Genomic DNA, 22,816 nt, shown 5'->3' on the forward strand with positions numbered 1-22,816 from the left:
TATTGTATTGTAAGAGCTGCACGGCGGCCAACATTAATTGGAATCAAAACCAACGTGTTTTCTTTGTTCTTCAAGAACAAACCGTGTTCTTCATCCTTGCATGAATAGAACCGAATTTTCCTTAGTAATTAGGCTTGTGAGTTCTACAAGATTAATTGCGCCAAGAATTTCAGAGTTGTTTTCAAGAGTACTTGAAGGTAAGTTTCTGATTCTTGTTCTAAATTCCTTGTTTTTCTCTCTTCAAGAGTACTTGGGGGTTAAAGGGATTGACGGGTACTTCCGTGATTGCATGCTTTCCGCTAGATTTCCTTGTTGATTTGCAAGAGTACTTGTTAATTAGCTAAGATCACATTATCTGGTATCAGAGCACTGTGGTTGTGGATTTCAATCTATCCTAGGGTTAGGGACTTAAAAAAAAAAAAAAAAAAAAAGAAAAGGAATCTTTGTTTATATTTTGCTGTCAATTCGCATTGAAGAAAAAAAAAAAAAGAATTGTTATTCGTTTGACCTGAGAATTATATGCTAGCAAACTATGTGCTTGTATGAAGCTTGAGAATTGACTTGTGACAACCTGAAATTGTGCACTAAAGTGAATTGATAACCTAGCACTGCTATAGTTACATATTGTCCTTGGGAAATTTTCTTGAATATTAGCTTTGATAATTAGATTGATTAGGTCCATAGTTAATTTTACTTTGTAGTGAATTAACTTCGTGCATCTTGTCCAGAATTGTCTATTTGTTGATTCTAGTAATCTATTATTTGTTTGTGTGGAACAATTAGAGCTTAGTAGTTAGGAAATTTTGGACCTCACACGTCCAGAGAGAAGCACGCCCAGAAGCACGCCCGTGCGCTGCCTGTGCTCGCCTCTGGAAGTCCAGGCGATTCTGTAGGCTGCAGAAATTGGGTTTGACATGTGTACAGCACCCAAGGCCATATAAGCTTCAATGGCTCAATGATATGGGTTCTGTAAGAGTAAACAAGCAGGTGAAGGTGCCATTCTCCATTGGATGGTACAAGGATGAGGTCACTTGTGATGTAGTACCTATGCTAGCTGGGCATATTCTTCTAGGCCGCCCATGGCAATACGATAGGCGAGTCCAGCATGATGGGTACACCAACCGGTTCTCTCTTACCTATTTGGGTAAACATGTGGTTCTAGCTCCTTTGACACCACCTGAGGTCTATATGGACCAAAAGAGGATATTAGAAAGTGAGGGGCAGAATTGTATTCAGGGGGAGGGAGAAAATAAAGATAAAGAAAACGGGGAAAAAGAGGCCAAGAGTGAAAAGAAACAATTGAATGGCCCATTGGTGAGTGAAACAACAAGAGAAGGAAGAAAGAAACAAAACATGTATGTAAGAGAGAGAGAGATTCGCAGTAGTGTTAGTGAGGGTAGACCAATCTTAATGATTCGGTTTAAGGAAACTTTGCTTAACTTGACTAACATTGACACTTCTTCTTTGCCTTCTAGTTTTGTTTCTTTATTGCAGGAGTTTTCTGATGTGTTTCCTGATGAAATGCCTAGCGGACTGCCACCCCTAAGAGGCATTGAGCATCAGATTGACTTTGTGCCTGGAGCTACAATTCCTAACAGGCCAGCATATAGGAGCAACCCCATGGAGACTAAGGAGTTGCAGCGCCAAGTTGATGACCTGTTGTCTAAGGGATTTGTAAGGGAGAGTATGAGCCCATGTGCAGTTCCTGTATTACTTGTGCCTAAGAAGGACGGTTCTTGGAGGATGTGTGTTGACTGCCGAGCTGTCAACAAAATCACAGTTAAGTATCGCCATCCAATTCCTAGGCTAGATGATATGCTAGATGAACTGCATGGTAGTAAGTACTTTTCTAAAATTGACTTAATGAGTGGATATCATCAAATCAGAATGAAGTTAGGTGATGAATGGAAAACTGCCTTTAAGACTAAATATGGTTTATATGAGTGGATGGTTATGCCATTTGGTCTAACTAATGCACCTAGTACTTTCATGAGATTAATGAACCATGTCTTACGTGCTTTTCTAGGCAAATTTGTTGTGGTTTATTTTGATGATATACTGATTTATAGCCAATCTATTGATGACCATGTTGAGCATGTTAGGTTAGTATTGATAACTTTGAGAGCTGAAAAGTTATATGCTAAGCTACAGAAATGCACTTTTTGCATAGATAGGCTTGTTTTTCTTGGTTTTGTTGTGAGTGCACAGGGAATTGAGGTTGATGAGGAGAAGGTTAAAGCAATTCGAGAATGGCCAACTCCTAAATCTATATTTGAGGTGAGGAGTTTCCATGGCTTAGCAAGCTTCTACCGAAGGTTTGTGAAGGACTTCTCTACCATAGCAGCCCCACTCACAGAGGTGGTAAAGAAAGAAGTTGGGTTCAAATGGGGGGAAGCGCAACAAAGGGCATTTGATACTCTAAAATCCATTCTTTGCTCTGCTCCTATTTTAGTTTTACCTAACTTTGATAAAACATTTGAGATTGAGTGTGACGCCTCTGGTGTAGGTATTGGTGCAGTGTTGATGCAGGAACGAAAGCCTATTGCCTATTTCAGTGAGAAACTCAATGGGGCGCAGCTCAATTATTCAACCTATGACAAGGAGCTGTATGCTTTAGTGAGAGCATAAAAAAAAAACGAAAAAAAAAGAAAAGAAAAGGAATCTTTGTTTATATTTTGCTGCCAATTCGCATTGAAAAAAAAAAAAAAGAATTGTTATTCGTTTGACCTGAGAATTATATGCTAGCAAACTATGTGCTTGTATGAAGCTTGAGAATTGACTTGTGACAACCTGAAATTGTGCACTAAAGTGAATTGATAACCTAGCACTGCTATAGTTACATATTGTCCTTGGGAAATTTTCTTGAATACTAGCTTTGATAATTAGATTGATTAGGTCCATAGTTAATTTTACTTTGTAGTGAATTAACTTCGTGCATCTTGTCCAGAATTGTCTATTTGTTGATTCTAGTAATCTATTATTTGTTTGTGTGGAACAATTAGAGCTTAGTAGTTAGGAAATTTTGGACCTCACACGTCCAGAGAGAAGCACGCCCAGAAGCACGCCCGTGCGCCTGCCCGTGCTCGCCTCTGGAAGTCCAGGCGATTCTGTAGGCTGGGAGAAGAACGCCCGTGCTACCTCTCTAATCAGCCCGTGCTTGCTTCTGGAATTCCAAGCACGCCCGTGCCAAACATAGCACACCCCGTGCTTGCCTCTGGAAGTCCAAAACTTGCCCGTGCCGTTCCAGCACGCCCGTGCTTTGCCTCTTTTCATTGCTAAAGTGTTATTTGCTTGTTCCTTCACTTTAGTTTATTAACTTCAAGCAATACACCTTCTTGTTCTTGTATTGCCATTCAAAACGTTGTGAATTCTTGTTAGAGTTTGTGCATTACTTGATTATATTCTTTGCTTTCCTAACTTTCTCTTGACTTTTGTAGCAACTTTGGGATTCTGAAGTGCAATTATTCAAGTGGAAAGAGTGGTAAAAGGCTTGAGTGAAACCCACATATTGTGAAAAGCCAAAAAAAGAGAGAAACACGTGAGGGAGTGATAACCATTTCCTTTAGTTTTGTGTTTGCAATCTTATTTCAGGATGTCTGATTCATCTAGAGACAAGGATAACAGCCCTCTCAAGGTTGAAGATCCAAATCTACAAGCCTTTCTAGATGCTCTCTCTGGAGAGATGGGACGAATCACTAAGTTTATGGAGAGCTTTAATGACAGATTAGAGCTTCAAGAACAACAGACGGAAAGACATGACCATAATGCCACAAGGAGGGGTACAACAAGAGCTCGTCCTAGTACTACAACAATTAGATTTCAAACTCCTGAAAATGAGGAGGTTGATAATCCTGATCATTACTTTAGGGATTTGAATAATAAGTCAGGAAGGGTGCAAGGAAGGAAAAGTGTGGATTACCTCAATAGATATTCAATCACAAAGGATGAGCGAAAGACCATTCTAACACTAGTTTGGTCAGAAGAAGTGTATGTCGACCAATATAAAGAGCAAGGTATGAGACTTGAGGGTGAAAAGGAAGAAAAAGAGAGAGAAAATAAAATGAGTGAAAATACACAAAGTGCAAATAAAAAGATAGAGAAAATAAAATGAGTGAAAATACACAAAGTGCAAATAAAAAGATAGAGGGAGAAGAAAAGGAAAAACATGTGAGCTTAATAGCTAGGACAAGTGAGGATAAACATGTTTTGCACAACAATCAACCTATAGTTGTAACTTTGTGCAAAGAAGCTTATTTGTCCAGTAATGATCCTAACCCACATTTGCCAAGTGTGTTTATGGACCCTTTGCAAGAATTTGAAGTATCTACTAATCAAAAGAAGCTACTTGAGAGAGAGGCTTCAGCTTTGAGGGAGAATGGAATTGATGCTTTGAGCTCGAGAGAACGAACGAGTGTAAAGAGTGAGGTTGAAGAAAAAGAGGCCACAAAAGACATAAAAAAAATTAATGGCCCAATGGTGAGTGAAACACCAAGAGAGGGAAGAAAGAAACAAAACATGTATGTGAGAGAGATCCAAAGCAGTGTTAGTGAGGGTAGACCAGTCTCAATGATTCAGTTTAAGAAAACTTTGCTTAATTTGACTAACACTGACACATCTTCTTTGCTATCTAGCGGTGTTTCTTTGCTGCAGGAGTTTGCTGATGTGGTATTTAAACCTGGAGATTGGGTTTGGGAGCACATGAGGAAGGAGAGACTCCCAAACCAAAGGAAGCGAAAGCTTGCTGCCCGAGATGATGGGCCTTTTCAAGTGTTAGAGAGGATCAATGACAATGCCTACAAGATTGATCTACCAGGTGAGTATGGCGTGTCTGCTACCTTTAATGTTTCTGACCTTTCTCCATTTGATTATGATTCAGATTTGAGGACAAATCTTTTTGAGGAGGGAGGGAATGATACAGATCAAGGGAGCAAGATGAAGGATCCTTTAGCTCTACCCGAGGGACCAATCACAAGAGCTCGTGCAACCAAGCTACGAACAGCCTTGAATGCATTTACTCAAGAACAAATCACATTGGAGCTTCAAGATCATAATTATGCAAGATGTGAGATTGAACTTGAAGAAGCACCAAAGCTTGTTATGGTGCTTGAGGCATGCAAAGAGGCTGCCCATTGATGCATTCTACATGGTTCTATACTTAGGCAAATTTAGGAGGATGTTATTTTATTATGAGCTTAAGTATGGGCTGTGTAGGGCCTCTGGCCATTTGTCTTGCTTTTATTTAAATTCTATTAGTGGACTTAATTAATTAGTGTAAGGTTGGTTGGGCTTATTTTCCAGAGTTGGGCCAGTCCTAGATTAGTTAATGTTTAAGTCAGGCTTATTTTAATTAGTTAGCTTGGACTTGTATTTAATTAAGCCCATTTGGGCCACATTAGGTTTAGGCCTGGGCTAACTTAAGTTAATAGCTAAATTAGGGTTAACTTAGGTTATTTATATTGTATTGTAAGAGCTGCACGGCAGCCAACATTAATTTGAATCAAAACCAACGTGTTTTCTTTGTTCTTCAAGAACAAACCGTGTTCTTCATCCTTGCATGAATAGAACCGAATTTTCCTTAGTAATTAGGCTTGTGAGTTCTACAAGATTAATTGCGCCAAGAATTTCAGAGTTGTTTTCAAGAGTACTTGAAGGTAAGTTTCTGATTCTTGTTCTAAATTCCTTGTTTTCCTCTCTTCAAGAGTACTTGGGGGTTAAAGGGATTGACGGGTACTTCCGTGATTGCATGCTTTCCGCTAGATTTCCTTGTTGATTTGCAAGAGTACTTGTTAATTAGCTAGGATCACATTATCAAAAAAAAGGTATCAGAGCTGGGATCACATCAATCTCTGACATCCAAAACCTTATGAGCCAACTGGAGAAGACAGCCAGCCTCTCTTTCAGGTCAACCCTGAGAATGCCAACCTGCCCCTCTCAGGATTTCAATATGACACAGTACAGTGCATAGAGGGAAAAACTACAAACTCTCGAATTCTCTTTGATTTCGGGACGATGCAAATAAACTGCATAGTGCCTTTGATGCTGAAAATGTCCTACCTGCCGGGAATGGTTATGGCAAGGTCCGGAAAGACATACCCCGCACTGCAAGCTTGGGAATGTCCAGTGAATAAAGGGACTTTTGGGTTAGGAGCCCACTGATGAAGACCTGGCTGGAAGGACCAGGAGAAAAAGGAGAAAGATACAGATGCGGCCATACTTTTTGACTTTGAATGGTCACTTCTACAGACCGGGAGAAACGATTCCTTATCGTGGCTTCCAAGAACCATTTTACTACCTGACTGCTAAGAAGATGCCGCCTGGGATAGAAATATTTTCTAATGTCTGGGGCAACAAGCCCGAAACAATAACTGAACTGAAAGTGGAAGACTTCATGCAGCCTAGTCTCTTTAACGAGGTTGCGGTCATTACAGGAAATGATGGGAACCAAGACTTACTGAGCCTGATCAAGCCATACAAAGGGCCTCTCACCAACTGGTACGCCGAGGAGGAGCGCGCTGCTGATAAACCCCCTCCCGAGTCAAACCTAGAGTCAAAGTCTGTAATCAAGTCCTGTACTGAGTCTGAGTCTGACCCCGAGTCTGAAACCGAGTCAGAGTCCAGTTCCAATTCTGAGTCGTCTGTGTCGGACTTAGAAAATCCAGACTTCAAATTTGATGTAATTTTCGAGGACAAATCCGTCCTAATCAATAAGAGCTTGCAAATTATTGGCTACCCCGCGTGTCTATCTTTCCAAGCATTCCCAAGCAAAAATAATGAAAATCAAATAAATGAAATAAAAAATGAAAAAGAAAAAATAATAATTGGCAAAGAAGAAAATGAACATACATACATTGCATCTGACTGTGTGAACAGGGAACAGGTCACTGAATGCTTGAAAAAGTTTGCTGATTGCTTCATGTGGAAGGCAAGTGACATCACAGGAATTGACCCGGCAATAGCGGTGCACAAGATTCCAGTATACCCTGAGGCTAAGCCGGTAAAACAGAAGCTAAGAAGGCTGAAAACAGAATGGTCCTTGAAAATCAAGGAGGAAGTAGCCAAGCAATTGGAGAATAAGTTCATAGAACCCATTGCCTACCCGACGTGGTTAGCAAATATTGTGCCGGTGCCGAAGAAAGATGGCAAAGTCAGAATGTGTGTGGATTACCGGGATTTGAATAAAGCATGTCCGAAGGACGACTTCCCCTGCCGCATATTGACTTATTAGTGGACCGAATGGCGGGACACGAGATGGTCTCCTTGACCGATCTCGCTGTCGGGTACAATCAAATAATGATGCATTTGCCAGACAAAGAGAAAACGACATTCATCACGGAGTGGGGAGCCTATTGCTACAGGGTTATGCCTTTTGGGCTCAAAAATGCCAGGGCAACCTATCAAAGAATGGCAACGACCATCTTCCATGACATGATTCACAAAGAAGTAGAAGTGTATGTGGACGATATGGTTGTTAAATCATAAACAGCTAAAGAACATACAACAGCACTTGAGAAGTTCTTCCTTAGACTTCGAAAGTACAATTCAAAAGCTCAACCCGGCGAAATGTCTGTTTGGAGCTACATCCAGAGTATTCCTGGGGCATATGGTCAGTCAGAAGGGCATAGAGATTGACCCTTCAAAAGCCAAAGCCATTTTGGAAATGCCAGCACCGAAGACGGAAAAGGAAGTTCGGGGTTTCCTGGGAAGGCTACAGTACATCAGCCGGTTCTTTAATCAATTGGCCGATACTTGTGGTCCGATCTTCAAATTACTCAGGAAAGGAGTAGCCATCAAATGGAATGAGGATTGTCAGAAAGCTTTCGACGAAGTCAAGCAATATCTGTTATCCCCGCCAGTTTTATAGCCACCAAGGCTAGGAAAGCCTTTGCTATTGTACCTATCAGTGACAAAAGAAGCGATGGGTGCAATGCTAGCTCAATAAGCAGAAGATACAAGGTTAGAAAATGCCGTGTATTACCTGAGCAAAAGGATGCTAGACTACGAGCTAAAATACAATAAGATAGAGAAGTTGTGTCTGGCTCTAGTTTAGGCTTGTACAAAGCTGCAGCACTACCTCTCGTCCTACACCACATACGTTATTTCTGAATCGAACCCCTTGAAATTCCTTATGGAGAGGCCGGTTCTTGACAGTAAGATGGCTAAGTGGGTGTCGGTGCTCGCAGCCTATGATTTAAAATTTGTACAACGGAAGGCAGTGAAAGGCGGAGCCTTGGCTGATCAATTAGCAGAATTACCGGTCAAAGACCAAATACCGGAGGTAGAATTTCCTGATGAAGACTTGTTGAGCTTGGAAAGTGAAGTCTGGGAAATGTACTTCGATGGAGCTTCAAACTACCATGGAAATGGGGTTGGAGTCGTATTCAAAACTCCTTGTGGAGAATACGTCCCAATCGCAGTCAAATTAGATTTCGACTACACCAACAATGAAGCCGAGTATGAAGCTTGCATAAAGGGGTTAGAAGCAGCCCTGGAAAAGGAAATAAAGGTCCTCAAGGTTTTCGGGGATTCCAATTTAATAGTCTCCCAAGTTTTGAGAAAATGGAAAATTAAGGAAGAGCGTTTGGTTCCTTACTTACAACGCTTGGACGAATTGGCTTAGCAATTTGAAGATTTATCCTTCCACTACTTGCCGCGAGCCAAAAATCAGTTTGCTGATGCTCTGGCTACTTTGGCCTCCATGGTTAATGTAGGGGGAGACCAAGTCATTCGACCTCTGACAGTTCGGCTACAGAAACAGCCAGCACATATCATGAATTTGGTGGATGACAAGCCCTGGTATTGGGATATACAGAATTATCTTCAGAATGAAGCCTACCTGGAGGGATCCGCCAAGACTGATCAACGGACATTGAAACAGTTAGCATCCGGATATTTCCTTACTGGGGGAGTTCTGTATAAAAGAAGTTGGAATGGCCTGCACCTAAGGTGCGTTAGTGAGGGGGAAGCTCAAACCATTATGGATTCCTTACACAACGGGGAGTCCGGTCCACACATGCACGGGATAGCTCTGGCTCGAAAAATTATGAACCTGGGTTATTACTGGTCAACTATTAATGTAGATTGCATGAGGCACGCACAGAAGTGCCATGAGTGTCAAATTTTTGCTAAGCTGCAAAAACAGCATCCGGTCAATTTGAATCCCATTGCCTCACCTTGGCCCTTCGCAACTTGGGGCATAGATGTGATCGGAAAGATCCACCCAAAGGCTTCCAATGGTCATCAATTCATCCTGGTTGCTGTGGATTATTTCACTAAGTGGATTGAGGCAGCCTCTTATTCGGTTTTGAATGCCAAGAAGGCGGCACAGTTCGTTCGTACTAACATCCTTTGTCGGTACGGAACGCCATTTGAGATCATCACTGATAATGGGTTCCACTTTCAGAGTCAATTTTCTGATTTGTTGAAAGAAAAGAGAATCCAACATCATAAGTCCTCACCCTATCGTACACAAGCAAATGGGGCTGCAGAGGCTGCAAATAAGGCTATAAAAGTCATTTTGCAGAAGACAGTTAAAAAGCACAAAGCTTGGCATGAACAGTTACCAAATGCCCTATGGGGATATAGGACTTCAATCAGAACGACCACCGGAGCAACTCCGTATTCCTTGGTATATGGTATGGAAGCATTGTTGCCTATTGAGCTGGAAGTTCAGTCGGCGAGGATTATCCGGGAAAGCCAGATCAACGAAGCAGATTGGGCTAAGAATTATCATTTGCAACTCTTGGGTATGGATGAAAAATGATTGCAAGCGATCCACCGAACGCAGGTTTACCAGAGGAGAATAGCTCGGCATTTTAATAAGAAGGTCAAAGACCGAAAACTGGAAGAAGGTTGTTTGGTCCTGAAGGAAATTAGACAGCTAATCATAGACCCACGTGGGAAGTTTCATCCTCATTGGGCTGGACCCTATGTGTTGAAGAAAATATTGTCTGGCGGAGCCGATTTTTGACTGATTTGGATGGTTTGGAATTCACGAATCCATGTAATTTAGATCAGTTAAAAAGATATTTTGTATAATAAGCATTGCATAATGTAAAAAGAACTGCATTAGACCTGATTCTCTTCGTAAAAAAGAAATTATGTATCGGAGATATGTAGGCAGCCCTCATTGGGTACGGTCTAAGCATTAATGAGAAAATCATTTCATAATTCATTCTTCTTTGCCAAAAAAAAAAGGAAAAAAAAAGAGAGAAAAACTCGCTAAGTCGAAAACCCGAAAGGGCGGCTTAGGCAAAAGTCGGGGCTTGCTAAGTTGAAAACCCAAAAAGGGCGGCTTAGGCAAAAATGGGTAGCTCGCTAAGTTGAAAACCCGAAAGGGCGGCTTAAGCAAAAATTAGAGCTTGAATAAATAAAGTTGGAAAATGCTTGGAAAGCTTAAAAGTCAAATGACATTCCCAATTAAAGCAATAAAGTCAAACAGTCCGAAGTCAAGCAGAAAGCAAAAGAGTCCAAGAAAAATAAATAAATAATGAAGTCTAAGTCCAAGTCCAAAAAAAAAAAAAAAAAAAAAAACATACATCCAAAGCCAAAGAACAAAATCCAAAATCCAAAGTCAAAGTCCCAAATAAAAAGTCAAAAAAGTCAAAATAAGGGAAAAACAACAAAAGTCCAAAAAGCCTATAAGAGTCTAGGTGTCCCGTCGCCTCCGTGGGGCAACATCCTCCGAGTCATCCCTAGCTGCTGAACTCTCTCCAACCTCGCCTGTCCGAGTAGCCAACATAATCTCCTCATCAGTCCCAATCTCATTATCAGCGTCAGCCTGAGCCCAACCTTCAAGTACACTCCGCAGTGCGTTTCTCCTTGGCCTTTCAACCGGCCAGACAACGGCAATGAACCAGGTCCGATACTTAGGAGAAGTCTGAACACCGGCAGGATTAGGTGAAGGCCTAACCATGTGATGGTCTCTAACCCAAGCCCTAAGGACGGCTCGGGTAACACCCGGAGTGATGACTGAATCAGCTGAAGTGCCATCTACAATTGGGACAGTCTGGTCTATCCCCATCTGCCTCAAAACGCGCAAAGCGTAGTACCAAGTACAGTGTGTAAGGCCTAAAAGGTAAACCCGAGTATGGCAGGAGCTAACCTGGATAAAGCGGGTGATGCATACCAGGAAACAAACCACAGTACCTCGTTTGGACCCAACTCAATCAGCCATGAGGCCCATGCATCAGTAGACGGGTGTGTGATCAAGATCCTCCTTGTATGGTACTGGGCGGGGCTATAGGGCAAGAGAGTACGAGCAGCAACCACTTGGAGGTGGTCCTTTAACCAAACCTGAGTAATGGATCCTTTCTATTACAAAGGAATGAACTATAAAAGAAAGAAGAAAAAAATAAGGAAAAGGAAAAGGGGAAATACCTGGAGAATAATCGGAGAGATCGTCCAGTCATCGAAGCCTAAAGCAGCTCTGTCAAGGCTCCTGATAGTCTCTGCCAACACAATGCCGCCGATGCAACCCATATCCTCCATCTGTCGAATCATGGGGCAGAGTCGCAAATCCCCAAAGCCTGGGTCCTTGTTGAACAAGAAACCAGCTAATAAGCAGAAAACCAAGGCCCGCATTCTCAGCCTCGCACGGTCTGGGTCGTCTGATTAAACCTCTGAAAATTCGTCAATCAGGGGCAGCATAATTGCTTTCTGGTCACCAACAATCATGGCCCTAGCTTGTGGTCGGCTGAACTGAAACAGGCTTTCAAACGACCGAACATACCCAATTTTGACCTCATGCTTGACTAAAGGGGCATTGGGATCGCACCCTATAATAGCGCGGAATTCCTCAAAAAGAGGGCACATCTCCTCCATCATGGCCCCGAACCGAAAAACGTGGGCCTTCGGGTCCCAAAGTCTGATGCAGGCCCGTAGAAAATCCCAGTCAATTACCACTTCCCTAAGGGTAACGATAGGAGAAAGACCGTACCTCCCTAAGTTGATCTTTTCGACTTTGGAGAGACTCTTTGTCTAATTGTGCATGCTTTGGTTATAAAAGGGATTCATTTTTTGAAAAAAAAAAAAGACCAGAAAATGAAATAAAAAATCAAGGAAAATAGCCAAAAGGTGGGTCTTCTGGACACGTCCGATTTTCGCCTTCAAAATTTGTTTTTCAGACAACCACCGACTCCCATAAATCATTTTATGGTTGCCGGTGGGGGGCAACTGTGAATACTCAAATTTGAGGCTCAAAAAGCCTGTTTTCTCGGACTGCAAACAGTCCAGCCGGACCGGAGGCCATTCGAAAAGTTCACCGAAAGTATGCCAATATGGTACTTGAAACGTCCGAAAAATTGCGAGGATCGTAGAACTGATCTCGGAATATTTTTTGGAGGTACGGAACTCCCGAAAAGGCCTTTGGAACGAGAAACTAGCAAGTCCGCCGGCCATGGCGGCGGCGTCCGCCTTCGCGGCGGCCACCCTCCAGCCCGGGTTTTCCCTATAAATACACCCCGAATCGACAGTTTCACTCACTCAATCTGTGTTGACGGACGCTGTCTTCTCCCCTATGCTCCTTGCGGTTCTTTTACTACTTTTCTGCATTTAGTGTAGGCTTTTATTACTCTGCTGTTGTGATATTTGGTCACTTAATTAAATTAATTCTGATTAATATTCCCCAAACGAGGAGCTTAATCTGGAATTTTCAAGCTGAAGCTAAGAAGCGGCCGCCGATTAACTCAGGTAATAACAAAACCCTGCCCATTTAATTTCAGCATTTTGTGCATATTCTCTTCTACTCCAATTCTGAATTAAACTGCAGCATAAATGCATTCACGTCATCAATTTGGCAAATAAACTGCCTCAATTAAATATGATCAAGCTTAAATGCCCAGTTAATTAATAATCGTGGTACTAAAGCCTAAATCCGACAATATTGGCTAAAGTATCTGGTCAATTAATGACTATGGTATAATCGCCTTTATTTCGAACAGTCCGGCTTAAGTCCAATTAATCAATAATTGTGGCTAAATAGCCTTAATTAACCACGCTTTTTTTTTCTTTTGGCAATAAATTGCCTATATTGCAATTGAATTGATCACTATAGGCAAACAAATTGCCTATAAGTAAGATTAACCATTTTTAGCGACAAATCGCTTAAATCGAAGTTTTGGCAAAATGCCTTGAATTAATCAATCTTTTGGCTAAGAGCCCAAATATCAATTTTTGGCAATAAATTGCCCAATCAACCATTTTGGCGACAAAAAAGCCCAAACATCAATTTTTGGCGACAAAAAGCCCAAACATCAATTTTTGGCAATAAATTGCCCAATCAACACATTTTCGCAACAAATGCCTAAAACAGAAAATCAATCAATCTTTGGCAAAATGCCTAAACAAAATGCACGAAGCATACACACACTCATGCATTAAGCATACCCATTCAAAGCCCTTTAAAAAAGGCCTATCGAACTACGTCGGCTTTGATCTCTCATTCAAACGAGAGTACGTAGGCACGTTCGGGATTTAACCCCGAGCGGCAAGTCGAAATCATCAAAATCACTTAAACATTTCATTGGTCCAATTACATCATTTACCCTGCAAAAGCATTCATTCATTGGTTAGTTAATCATCATGACATAGTCTCGGGATCCACCTCGAGTTCGTAGATTGTGCCTTAAACATTGGGATAATTAATCTAGTAATTAGGTTAATTAAAATTGGAGTCAACTTAGGGTTTTTTTCCTAGTTTACCCTAAAATAATTAAACAAGGTGGCGACTCACACATTCACGTGCATTTCTGCCCTTAGTTGATACGGATCCATCATCACTCGTCGCTGGATCACAAGGAGGCATGGTGAACGACGAAAGAGATCCATTGGTGCTTCCTATTGGACCGATTACAAGGAGCCGTGCCAAGCGATATGGGGCAGCCATATCATTATTTGTTCAAGCCCAAATAACACAAGAACTGCATGATGTTGCATTCAACAAGTGTTGTGAGGAACTTGAAGGCATTCCTAAGCTTCTAATGTTGTTGGTGGCTCTTTAAGTGGAGGAAAACACGCTGCTACAGTAACGTGCTACAGGAACTCAGACGCGCTACAGTAACGTGTTTTATGTGTTTTATGCTTCATTAAGCCCTAGTTTCTTGTTTTAGTATAAATATCTTGTATTCCATGTAAGAACACAATTTTGAGATATTGAAAACTTCATCTGTTCAAGCTTTGCTTGTTCTCCTTTGCATAGAGTGATAGTGAGAGATTGCTTCCTCTAATTGCATCAAGAATTAAGGTAAGCTTATCAACTTGTTTGTGGCGTTTATCTTGTTCTTTGCTCGATTACTGGTGTTACCGTTTCATTATAAACGTGGGGTGCCATAGAGCGTTTAATCTCGATTATTGGTGTTTCCGTTTCCTTATAAACGTGGGGTGCCATAGAGGCGAACTTATATCCCATTCTTTGATCCGATCCGTATCATTTGAGAGATTGCTTCCTCTAATTGCATCAAGAATTAAGGTAAGCTTATCAACTTGTTTGTGGCGTTTATTTTGTTCTTTGCTCGATTACTGGTGTTACCGTTTCATTATAAACGTGGGGTGCCATAGAGCGTTTAATCTCGATTATTGGTGTTTCCGTTTCCTTATAAACGTGGGGTGCCATAGAGGCGAACTTATATCCCATTCTTTGATCCGATCCGTATCATTTGGTATCAGAGCCAAATCAAAGTTTTGGGGTAAGTTCTGTTATCTTAGTTAGGAATTTAAGTTTTCTTGTTGTTGGATTCCATTGTTGTTTGTCTTATTTCTTGATTTCATTGCAGATCTGGAATTTTCTCTTTAGATCTTGTTGGATCTAGGTGTTTCCTCGTTAGATCTTCTTAGATCTGGAATTTTCTCTTTGGATTTTGTTGCATCTATATATTTTCTTGCTGGATCTACTTAGATCTAGAATTACCTTCTATTGAATCTTCTTGTTGTTGCTTGTTCTTCAGTTAGAAAAAAAAAAAATCAATTGATTACATTTATTACGAATTTATAAGTTATTAAATACCAAATCTGGAGATTTGTTTGTGTTCTTGAATCTTGTTGATCAAATCAAAAAAAAAAAAAAAAAAGAAAAAAAGAAAAGTCATTGTTGGACAACTAATTATTACCTACCAAATTTGACTTGGGAGACACAAAAGCATTGTTGGACAACATAATCATTACCTACCTATATTGAAATTGGAAGACACAATTGCTGGACAACCTAAAAGCATTTGACTTAAATTGGGATCCTATCTTGAGAGAACACAAATCATTGCTGGAAAGGTTGATACTTTGCTTGGACCGACTATACTACATTTATATACACAAGCATGCAATTTTATAGTTAAAGATAATCAACCTGTGACATCAAGTAAATCTGGTTATCACTATAATTTCTGTGTCAATTCTGAAAATTTGGTTTTTTATTGTTTGCTTGCTTTGATTGGGTAAAATTAATTAGGTCCATATTTGGTTTGCTTTGTAGTAAACTAAATTCACACATCATATCCAGAAATTGTCCTTTTAAATTCTAGTTTGTTTAATTATTGTTTTGAGCTGCCGTTGCTTCTATTACATTATTAGGGTGTATTTGTTTGTTCACTACACTCTAAATTAATATAATCAAGTAGTACATCATCTTGTCTTTGTACTACCATCCATTATCGTTTTCAGTATTCTTTCTAGAGTTTGTGCTTACTTTTATTGTTAAGATTTATTTCCTTGATTCTAAAACGTGCTTTCAAATTGGTTGGTTAACCTACGGTTCTAAAGTACAATTCGAGGAATTGCATGGAGTGATTGCGGAGTGTAAACACGTGAGGGAGTGCTTTATCACTAACTCAAATCTTTTTCGTGTTTTCTATTCTTGAGTACTAACCATGAGTACAGACACATCTGGAGGTGGTAACGGAGATGGAAATCCAATTAGAGATCCTCAACTAAAATTGTTCATGGAATCTATCCAAGGACAATTTAGAACCTTTAACAATCTCTTTCAAGACATGAGGGAAGAATTGCAAGAGCTGAAGGCTTCACAAAGTTCTAATGCCACTAGAGTCCGTCCCCAAGTTAGAATTCAAACCCCTGATGATGAGGAGACTGAAGGTACTAATCCTAATAAAATTGATGGAGACTTGGGAGCAATCAAAATGAGGATCCCAGAATTCAAGGGCAACAACAATGCTGAAGAATACCTTGAATGGGAGAGAAAGGTAGAACAAATCTTTGAATGCCATAACTATTCCCAGGAGAAGAAATCCCATCTTGCAGCTGTGGAGTTCAAAGGATATGCTATGTTTTGGTGGGAACAATTGCTACTAAAAAGAAGAAGCAGGGGAATGCGACCAGTACCACCATGGGAGATCATGAAGGAGTTAATGCACCAAAAGTTTGTTCCTGCTCATTACTTCAGGGATTTACATAATAAATTAGCAAGAATGGTGCAAGGAGGGAGGAGCGTGGAAGAGTACTACAAAGAGATGGAGATTTGCATGGCAAGAGCCAAGATTGAGGAAGATGTCCAAATCACCATGTCACGATTCCTTGGAGGTCTAAACAAAGACATTGCTGATGCCTTAGAGATGTATAGGTATGATACCTTAGAGGAGATGATAGATATGGCCATGAAACTTGAAAGACAGAAAAAGGGGAGATCCACTAACAAGTATTCTAGCAACACATGGGGATCCAAATGGCCCAAAGAAGGTGAGAAGAAAGATTTCAAAGGCCCTAGTTTCCAAAGAACAGAATCAGTTTCGAAAGGTAAAGAGGTTGCCCAAACTACATTCAAGGGAAACAAAGGTACTTCTAACTCTATAAACCCTGCTAGAGAGATTAAATGCTTTAAGTGTTTAGGAAAAGGGCATATTGCATCTCAATGTCCTAATAAAAGGGTTATGATTGTTAGGGAAGATGGTAATATTAGTTCTGAATCTGAATGTAGTGATTGTGATGATTTGCCTCATTTGCATGATGTTGATAATGATAAGTCAGATGAGGATGAGCATAACTTGTTGTTTGCTGAACGTGGAGAATCTCTAGTTGTTAGGCGAGTTTTGAATATGCATGTTAAGGAGGAGAGCCTTGAACAACGTGAGAACATCTTTCACACTAGATGCTTGATACATGGAAAAGTGTGCTTGCTTATTATTGATGGGGGTAGTTGCACTAATGTTGCTAGTGTGAGTATGGTGAATAAGTTGAATATGGCATGTCTTAAACATCCTAAACCTTATAGACTGCAATGGTTGAATGATGGTGGAGAGGTGAAGGTGACACGCCAGGTGCTTGTGCCGTTCTCTATTGGGTGGTACAAAGATGAAATTTTATGTGATGTAGTACCGATGCAGGCAGGCCATCTATTGCTGGGAAGACCATGGCAATATGATCGAAAGGCACTACATGATGGGTTCTTTAACCGATACTCTTTGGTTCATAAGGGGAAGAAGGTGACTCTTGTTCCATTATCACCTCAAGAAGTATACACCGATCAGAAGAAAATACTTGAGAGAGAAAGAGAGACTTCAGCTTTGAGGGAAAATGAGAGTGAGGCTTCCAGTTCGAGAGAACTAAAGAGTGTTAAAAGAGAGGTTGAAAAGAAAGAGGCCACAAAAGATACCAAACAGATTGGTGGCCCAAAAGTGAGTGAAACACAACGAGGGGAGAGAAAGAAACACACTTTTTATGCGAGAGCTAGAGAGGTTAAGTGTGCCATAGCCTTGAGGCAACCCGTGTTGCTTCTTAGGTTCAAGGAAATTTTATTTTCTAACGCTGACACTAATCTTGATGGTTTACCTCCTGTGTTTGTTTCTATGTTACAGGAATTCACTGATGTTTTTCCAGAGGAGCTACCTAGTGGATTACCACCTTTGAGAGGGATAGAACATCAGATTGATTTCATTCCCGGTTCCACCATTCCAAATCGACCAGCCTATCGAAGCAATCCAACAGAGACAAAGGAGTTGCAGAGGCAAGTTGATGAGCTTATGGAGAAAGGATTGGTGCGAGAGAGCATGAGTCCTTGTGCCGTTCCAGTACTTTTAGTACCTAAAAAGGATGGTACATGGCGAATGTGCATTGACTGTAGGGCGATCAACAAAATCACTGTAAAGTATAGACACCCTATTCCTAGACTTGATGATATGTTAGATGAATTGTGTGGGTCTACTTACTTTACAAAGATCGATTTAATGAGCGGTTATCATCAAATTCGGATGCAACTAGGTGATGAGTGGAAAACTGCTTTCAAAACTAAGTATGGTTTGTATGAATGGTTAGTAATGCCTTTTGGATTATCTAATGCACCTAGTACGTTTATGAGGCTTATGAACCATGTCTTACGAGCTTTCTTAGGAAAATTTGTAGTTGTGTACTTTGATGATATACTTGTATATAGCAAGTCTCTTAATGATCACGTTGGGCATGTTAGGCTAGTATTACAAGCTTTGAGAACTGAACAATTGTATGCTAAGCTTAAGAAATGCACATTTTGTATAGATAGACTTGTGTTCCTTGGTTTTGTTGTAAGTGCGCAGGGTATAGAGGTAGATGAGGAGAAAGTGAAAGCTATCAAGGAATGGCCGACGCCGAAATCAGCTTTGGATGTGCGAAGTTTCCATGGGTTGGCAAGTTTCTACCGACGGTTTGTACAAGATTTCTCTTCGATTGCCGCACCACTCACAGAGGTAATTAAAAAGGAAGTTGGGTTCAAGTGGGGCGAGGAACAACAGAAAGCATTTGAGATGCTTAAAGGGAAGTTGACATCCGCTCCTATACTTTCTTTACCTAATTTTGAGAACACCTTTGAAATTGAGTGTGATGCTTCTGGTGTAGGAATTGGAGGAGTACTGATGCAAGAGAAGAAACCAATTGCCTATTTCAGTGAGAAGTTGAACGGGGCACAACTCAATTACTCGACCTATGATAAGGAGCTATATGCCTTGGTGAGGACTTTGAGCGTATGGCAACACTACTTACTACCTAAGGAGTTTGTCATTCATACTGACCACGAAGCCCTAAAACATTTGAAGGGTCAAGGTAAGCTCAACAAGCGACATGGTAAGTGGGTTGAGTTCATTGAACAATTCCCTTACGTTATTAAATACAAGCATGGAAAGGATAACGTTGTTGCTGATGCATTGTCACGGAGATATACTTTACTTACTACTGTTAGCTCTAAATTGATAGGATTTGAGTATGTTAAGGATTTGTATGAGTCTGACTCTGATTTTGGCAATGTATATTTGGCATGTGAACACGGGGCATTTGATAAATTTTATCGACACGAAGGATATTTGTTTCGGGGTAGTAAACTTTGTGTTCCTAAATGCTCTATGCGTGATTTGCTTGTACTTGAGTCTCACTGTGGGGGATTGATGGGACATTTTGGGGTACATAAGACTTATGACATGTTGAATGAACATTTTTATTGGCTTCATATGCGCAAAGATGTCGAGAAGGTTTGTGATTCTTGTCTTACTTGTAAACAGGCCAAATCTAAGTCTATGCCTCATGGGTTGTATATGCCTTTACCAGTTCCTAGCTCACCTTGGGTTGATATATCTATGGATTTTGTACTTGGATTACCTAAGACTGGGCATGGTAGAGACAGTATATTTGTAGTAGTTGATAGGTTCAGCAAAATGGCTCATTTCATTCCTTGTCACAAAACTGATGATGCTATTCATGTTGCTGAATTATTCTTTAGAGAGGTGGTACGATTACATGGAGTTCCGCGGACTATTGTTTCTGATAGGGATGCTAAGTTCCTTTCACATTTTTGGCGGGTTTTGTGGGGTAAACTCGGTACAAAATTACTTTATTCGACTACTTGTCATCCACAAACTGATGGACAAACTGAGGTTGTGAATAGGACTTTGGGAACTTTACTTCGTACTATAGTGGGTAAAAATTTAAAAACTTGGGAGGATTGTTTGCCATTTATTGAATTTGCATATAATCGAAGCATACATTCTACTTTAGGTTTTACTCCATTTGAACTTGTTTATGGATTTAACCCACTAACTGTTTTGGACCTTATTCCTTTACCTTTACATGAGCTCTCTAGTTTAGATGGTGAACAGAAAGCTAAACTGGTGAAGTCTTTACATGAGAAGGCTCGAGCAAATATTGAAAAGAGGAACAAACAGTATGCTGACAAGGCCAATAAAGGAAGGAGGAAGCTAGTGTTTGCGCCTGGAGATTGGGTTTGGGTGCACCTTCGGAAGGAAAGGTTTCCCAGCCAACGAAAGTCTAAACTAGATGCACGTGGAGATGGTCCATTCCAAGTCTTGGAACGCGTCAATGACAACGCCTACAAGATAGACTTACCAGGTGAGTATGGTGTTTCCGCTACCTTTAACATTAGTGATTTGTCTCCTTTTGACATGGATGCAGATTTGAGGACAAATCTTTTTGAGGAAAGGGGGGATGATACGGATCCATCATCACTCGTCGCTGGATCACAAGGAGGCATGGTGAACGACGAAAGAGATCCATTGGTGCTTCCTATTGGACCGATTACAAGGAGCCGTGCCAAGCGATATGGGGCAGCCATATCATTATTTGTTCAAGCCCAAATAACACAAGAACTGCATGATGTTGCATTCAACAAGTGTTGTGAGGAACTTGAAGGCATTCCTAAGCTTCTAATGTTGTTGGTGGCTCTTTAAGTGGAGGAAAACACGCTGCTACAGTAACGTGCTACAGGAACTCAGACGCTCTACAGTAACGTGTTTTATGTGTTTTATGCTTCATTAAGCCCTAGTTTCTTGTTTTAGTATAAATATCTTGTATTCCATGTAAGAACACAATTTTGAGATATTGAAAACTTCATCTGTTCAAGCTTTGCTTGTTCTCCTTTGCATAGAGTGATAGTGAGAGATTGCTTCCTCTAATTGCATCAAGAATTAAGGTAAGCTTATCAACTTGTTTGTGGCGTTTATCTTGTTCTTTGCTCGATTACTGGTGTTACCGTTTCATTATAAACGTGGGGTGCCATAGAGCGTTTAATCTCGATTATTGGTGTTTCCGTTTCCTTATAAACGTGGGGTGCCATAGAGGCGAACTTATATCCCATTCTTTGATCCGATCCGTATCATTAGTCATATTCATTATATGCATATTTTTGGGGAAGGGGTTCACAGTTTGTTATGAGTGCAACAAGCCCGGTCATATCGAGCCTAACTGATACGAATCTGCCATCACTCATCCATGGAACTCAAGGGTGCAAGGAGAACAACATGAAAAATCCATTAGTGCTACCTAGTGGATCAATTACAAGAAGTCATGCAAAGAAATATGGAGCAACCATGGAGATCAAGAGAGCATGGATACCTCAACTTATAATTAAGATTCGAGGACGAATCTTTTCGAGGAAAGTGGGAATGATACGGAATCGCTACCACTCAACCATAGATCTCAAGGAAGCATGGAGAACACCTAAGTTTCCCACATTAATGGAACCACATGTTGAGATGGAATCTGAAATTCCAGCATATGGCATGCCCTGGCCATACTAGAGCCTAACTTTGGCGTAATGAGTTAGCCCATTTTTGTTAGTTTTGAGTTGTAATGTTGTTAATGGGTTGGGCCACAATAAATTGGGCCACCCTTTTATTTTTATCCTTAGTTGGTTTGGATTAATTATTCCTTATCCTAGATTTGTTTAGATTTGGTCAATCTTTAGTAGATTTGGCTTAGATATCCAAATCCTTAAGTTGTTATGATTTTGTTAATCATATCCTTAGTTGGTTTATATTTGCTAAATCCTTCTTCTTAGCTAACTCTAAATCCTTTAAGGATCTGGACCTCTTAGATTAGTATAAATAGCTTGTTATTTTGTAATTATTCACATTATTCAATTATTCAATTAATCAAAGAGAGATCTTCTTCTTTCATGCCTTTGGCGTGTTCATATTTTTAGAGAGTGTGAGATTGCATTCTTCTAATTGCATCAAGAATCAAGGTAAACTTATCAATTCTTTTGTGGCGTTTATCTTATTCTATTACTCTATTATTGGTGTTCTTGCTTCTTTAAGCTTTGGGTGCCATAGAGGGGAATTTATTTAGATCTTGGATCTCTTCCAAAACTTGTCATAGAGTTCATGGAATTTATTTCCATTGGGTTCCGCGTCAGTTTGGTATCAGAGCCAAAGATTAAGGTAAATTCTTATTTATCTTAGTTCTAGGGTTTGTGTTTATTTGTTTTTCTTGTTTCTTCTTGTTTTCGTGTTGTTCATCTTGTTCTTGTGTTTGTGTTTTTCTTGTTTTGCTTAGTTAATTTTGAATTTGCTTCAATTAAAATTACTAATTTCGTTCTTGTTCAAATCTGGAAGTTTTGATCTTAGATCTTGTTGACTAAAAAAAAAAAAAGAGTAAAAATTCGTCCACCATTAAAATTGCTTGTGTGGATCTTGTTTGTTTCTGAATCCAAGGGATTTTGATCCTAATTCATAGGGATTTGACCATATTTTGTGGGATTTGTTCCTAATTCTTAGGGATTTGACCTTAAATTGTGGGATTATTCCTAATCCTTAGGGATTTGACCTTATTTTGTGGGATTTGACCATATTTTGTGGGATTGTTCCTAATTCTTGGGGATTTGACCTTATATTGTGGGATTGAGTTTATCCACTATAATCTTGAGATAAAATCTAATCTTAACTAATTTGTGGATAAGATAACAAGAATTAGTTGACCATATCTTTTGAGATTAAGCAAATCTACTACAATCCTTGTCAAATCTAAAATCCTACCTAAATTGGGTCACATTGAAAGAGGATTTAATTCAGCACGCCTGTGCTTCACCTCAAGCACACCCGTGCTAGGGCCTGACCTTCAC

The 22,816-nt window shown here is 40.2% G+C and overlaps 1 protein-coding gene across 1 annotated transcript; it reads left to right on the plus strand.

Moving 5' to 3' along the window:
- Positions 1-960: 960 nt before the first annotated feature.
- Positions 961-21,163, plus strand: LOC149498301 (uncharacterized). Its single transcript, XM_089717292.1, has 9 exons — positions 961-1,112; positions 1,530-1,707; positions 2,209-2,315; positions 3,592-3,634; positions 4,651-4,767; positions 15,687-15,783; positions 15,865-16,080; positions 19,423-20,426; positions 21,110-21,163. The coding sequence occupies exons 1-9, from the start codon at positions 961-963 to the stop codon at positions 21,161-21,163; spliced, it is 1,968 nt and encodes a 655-aa protein (XP_089573418.1).
- The last annotated feature ends 1,653 nt before the right edge of the window (positions 21,164-22,816 follow it).

Source organism: Jatropha curcas, chromosome 2 (assembly GCF_041381405.1).
Source record: "Jatropha curcas cultivar XTBG-Jc1 chromosome 2, XTBG_Jcur_1.0, whole genome shotgun sequence".
In the NCBI taxonomy this organism is placed as follows: domain Eukaryota; kingdom Viridiplantae; phylum Streptophyta; class Magnoliopsida; order Malpighiales; family Euphorbiaceae; genus Jatropha; species Jatropha curcas.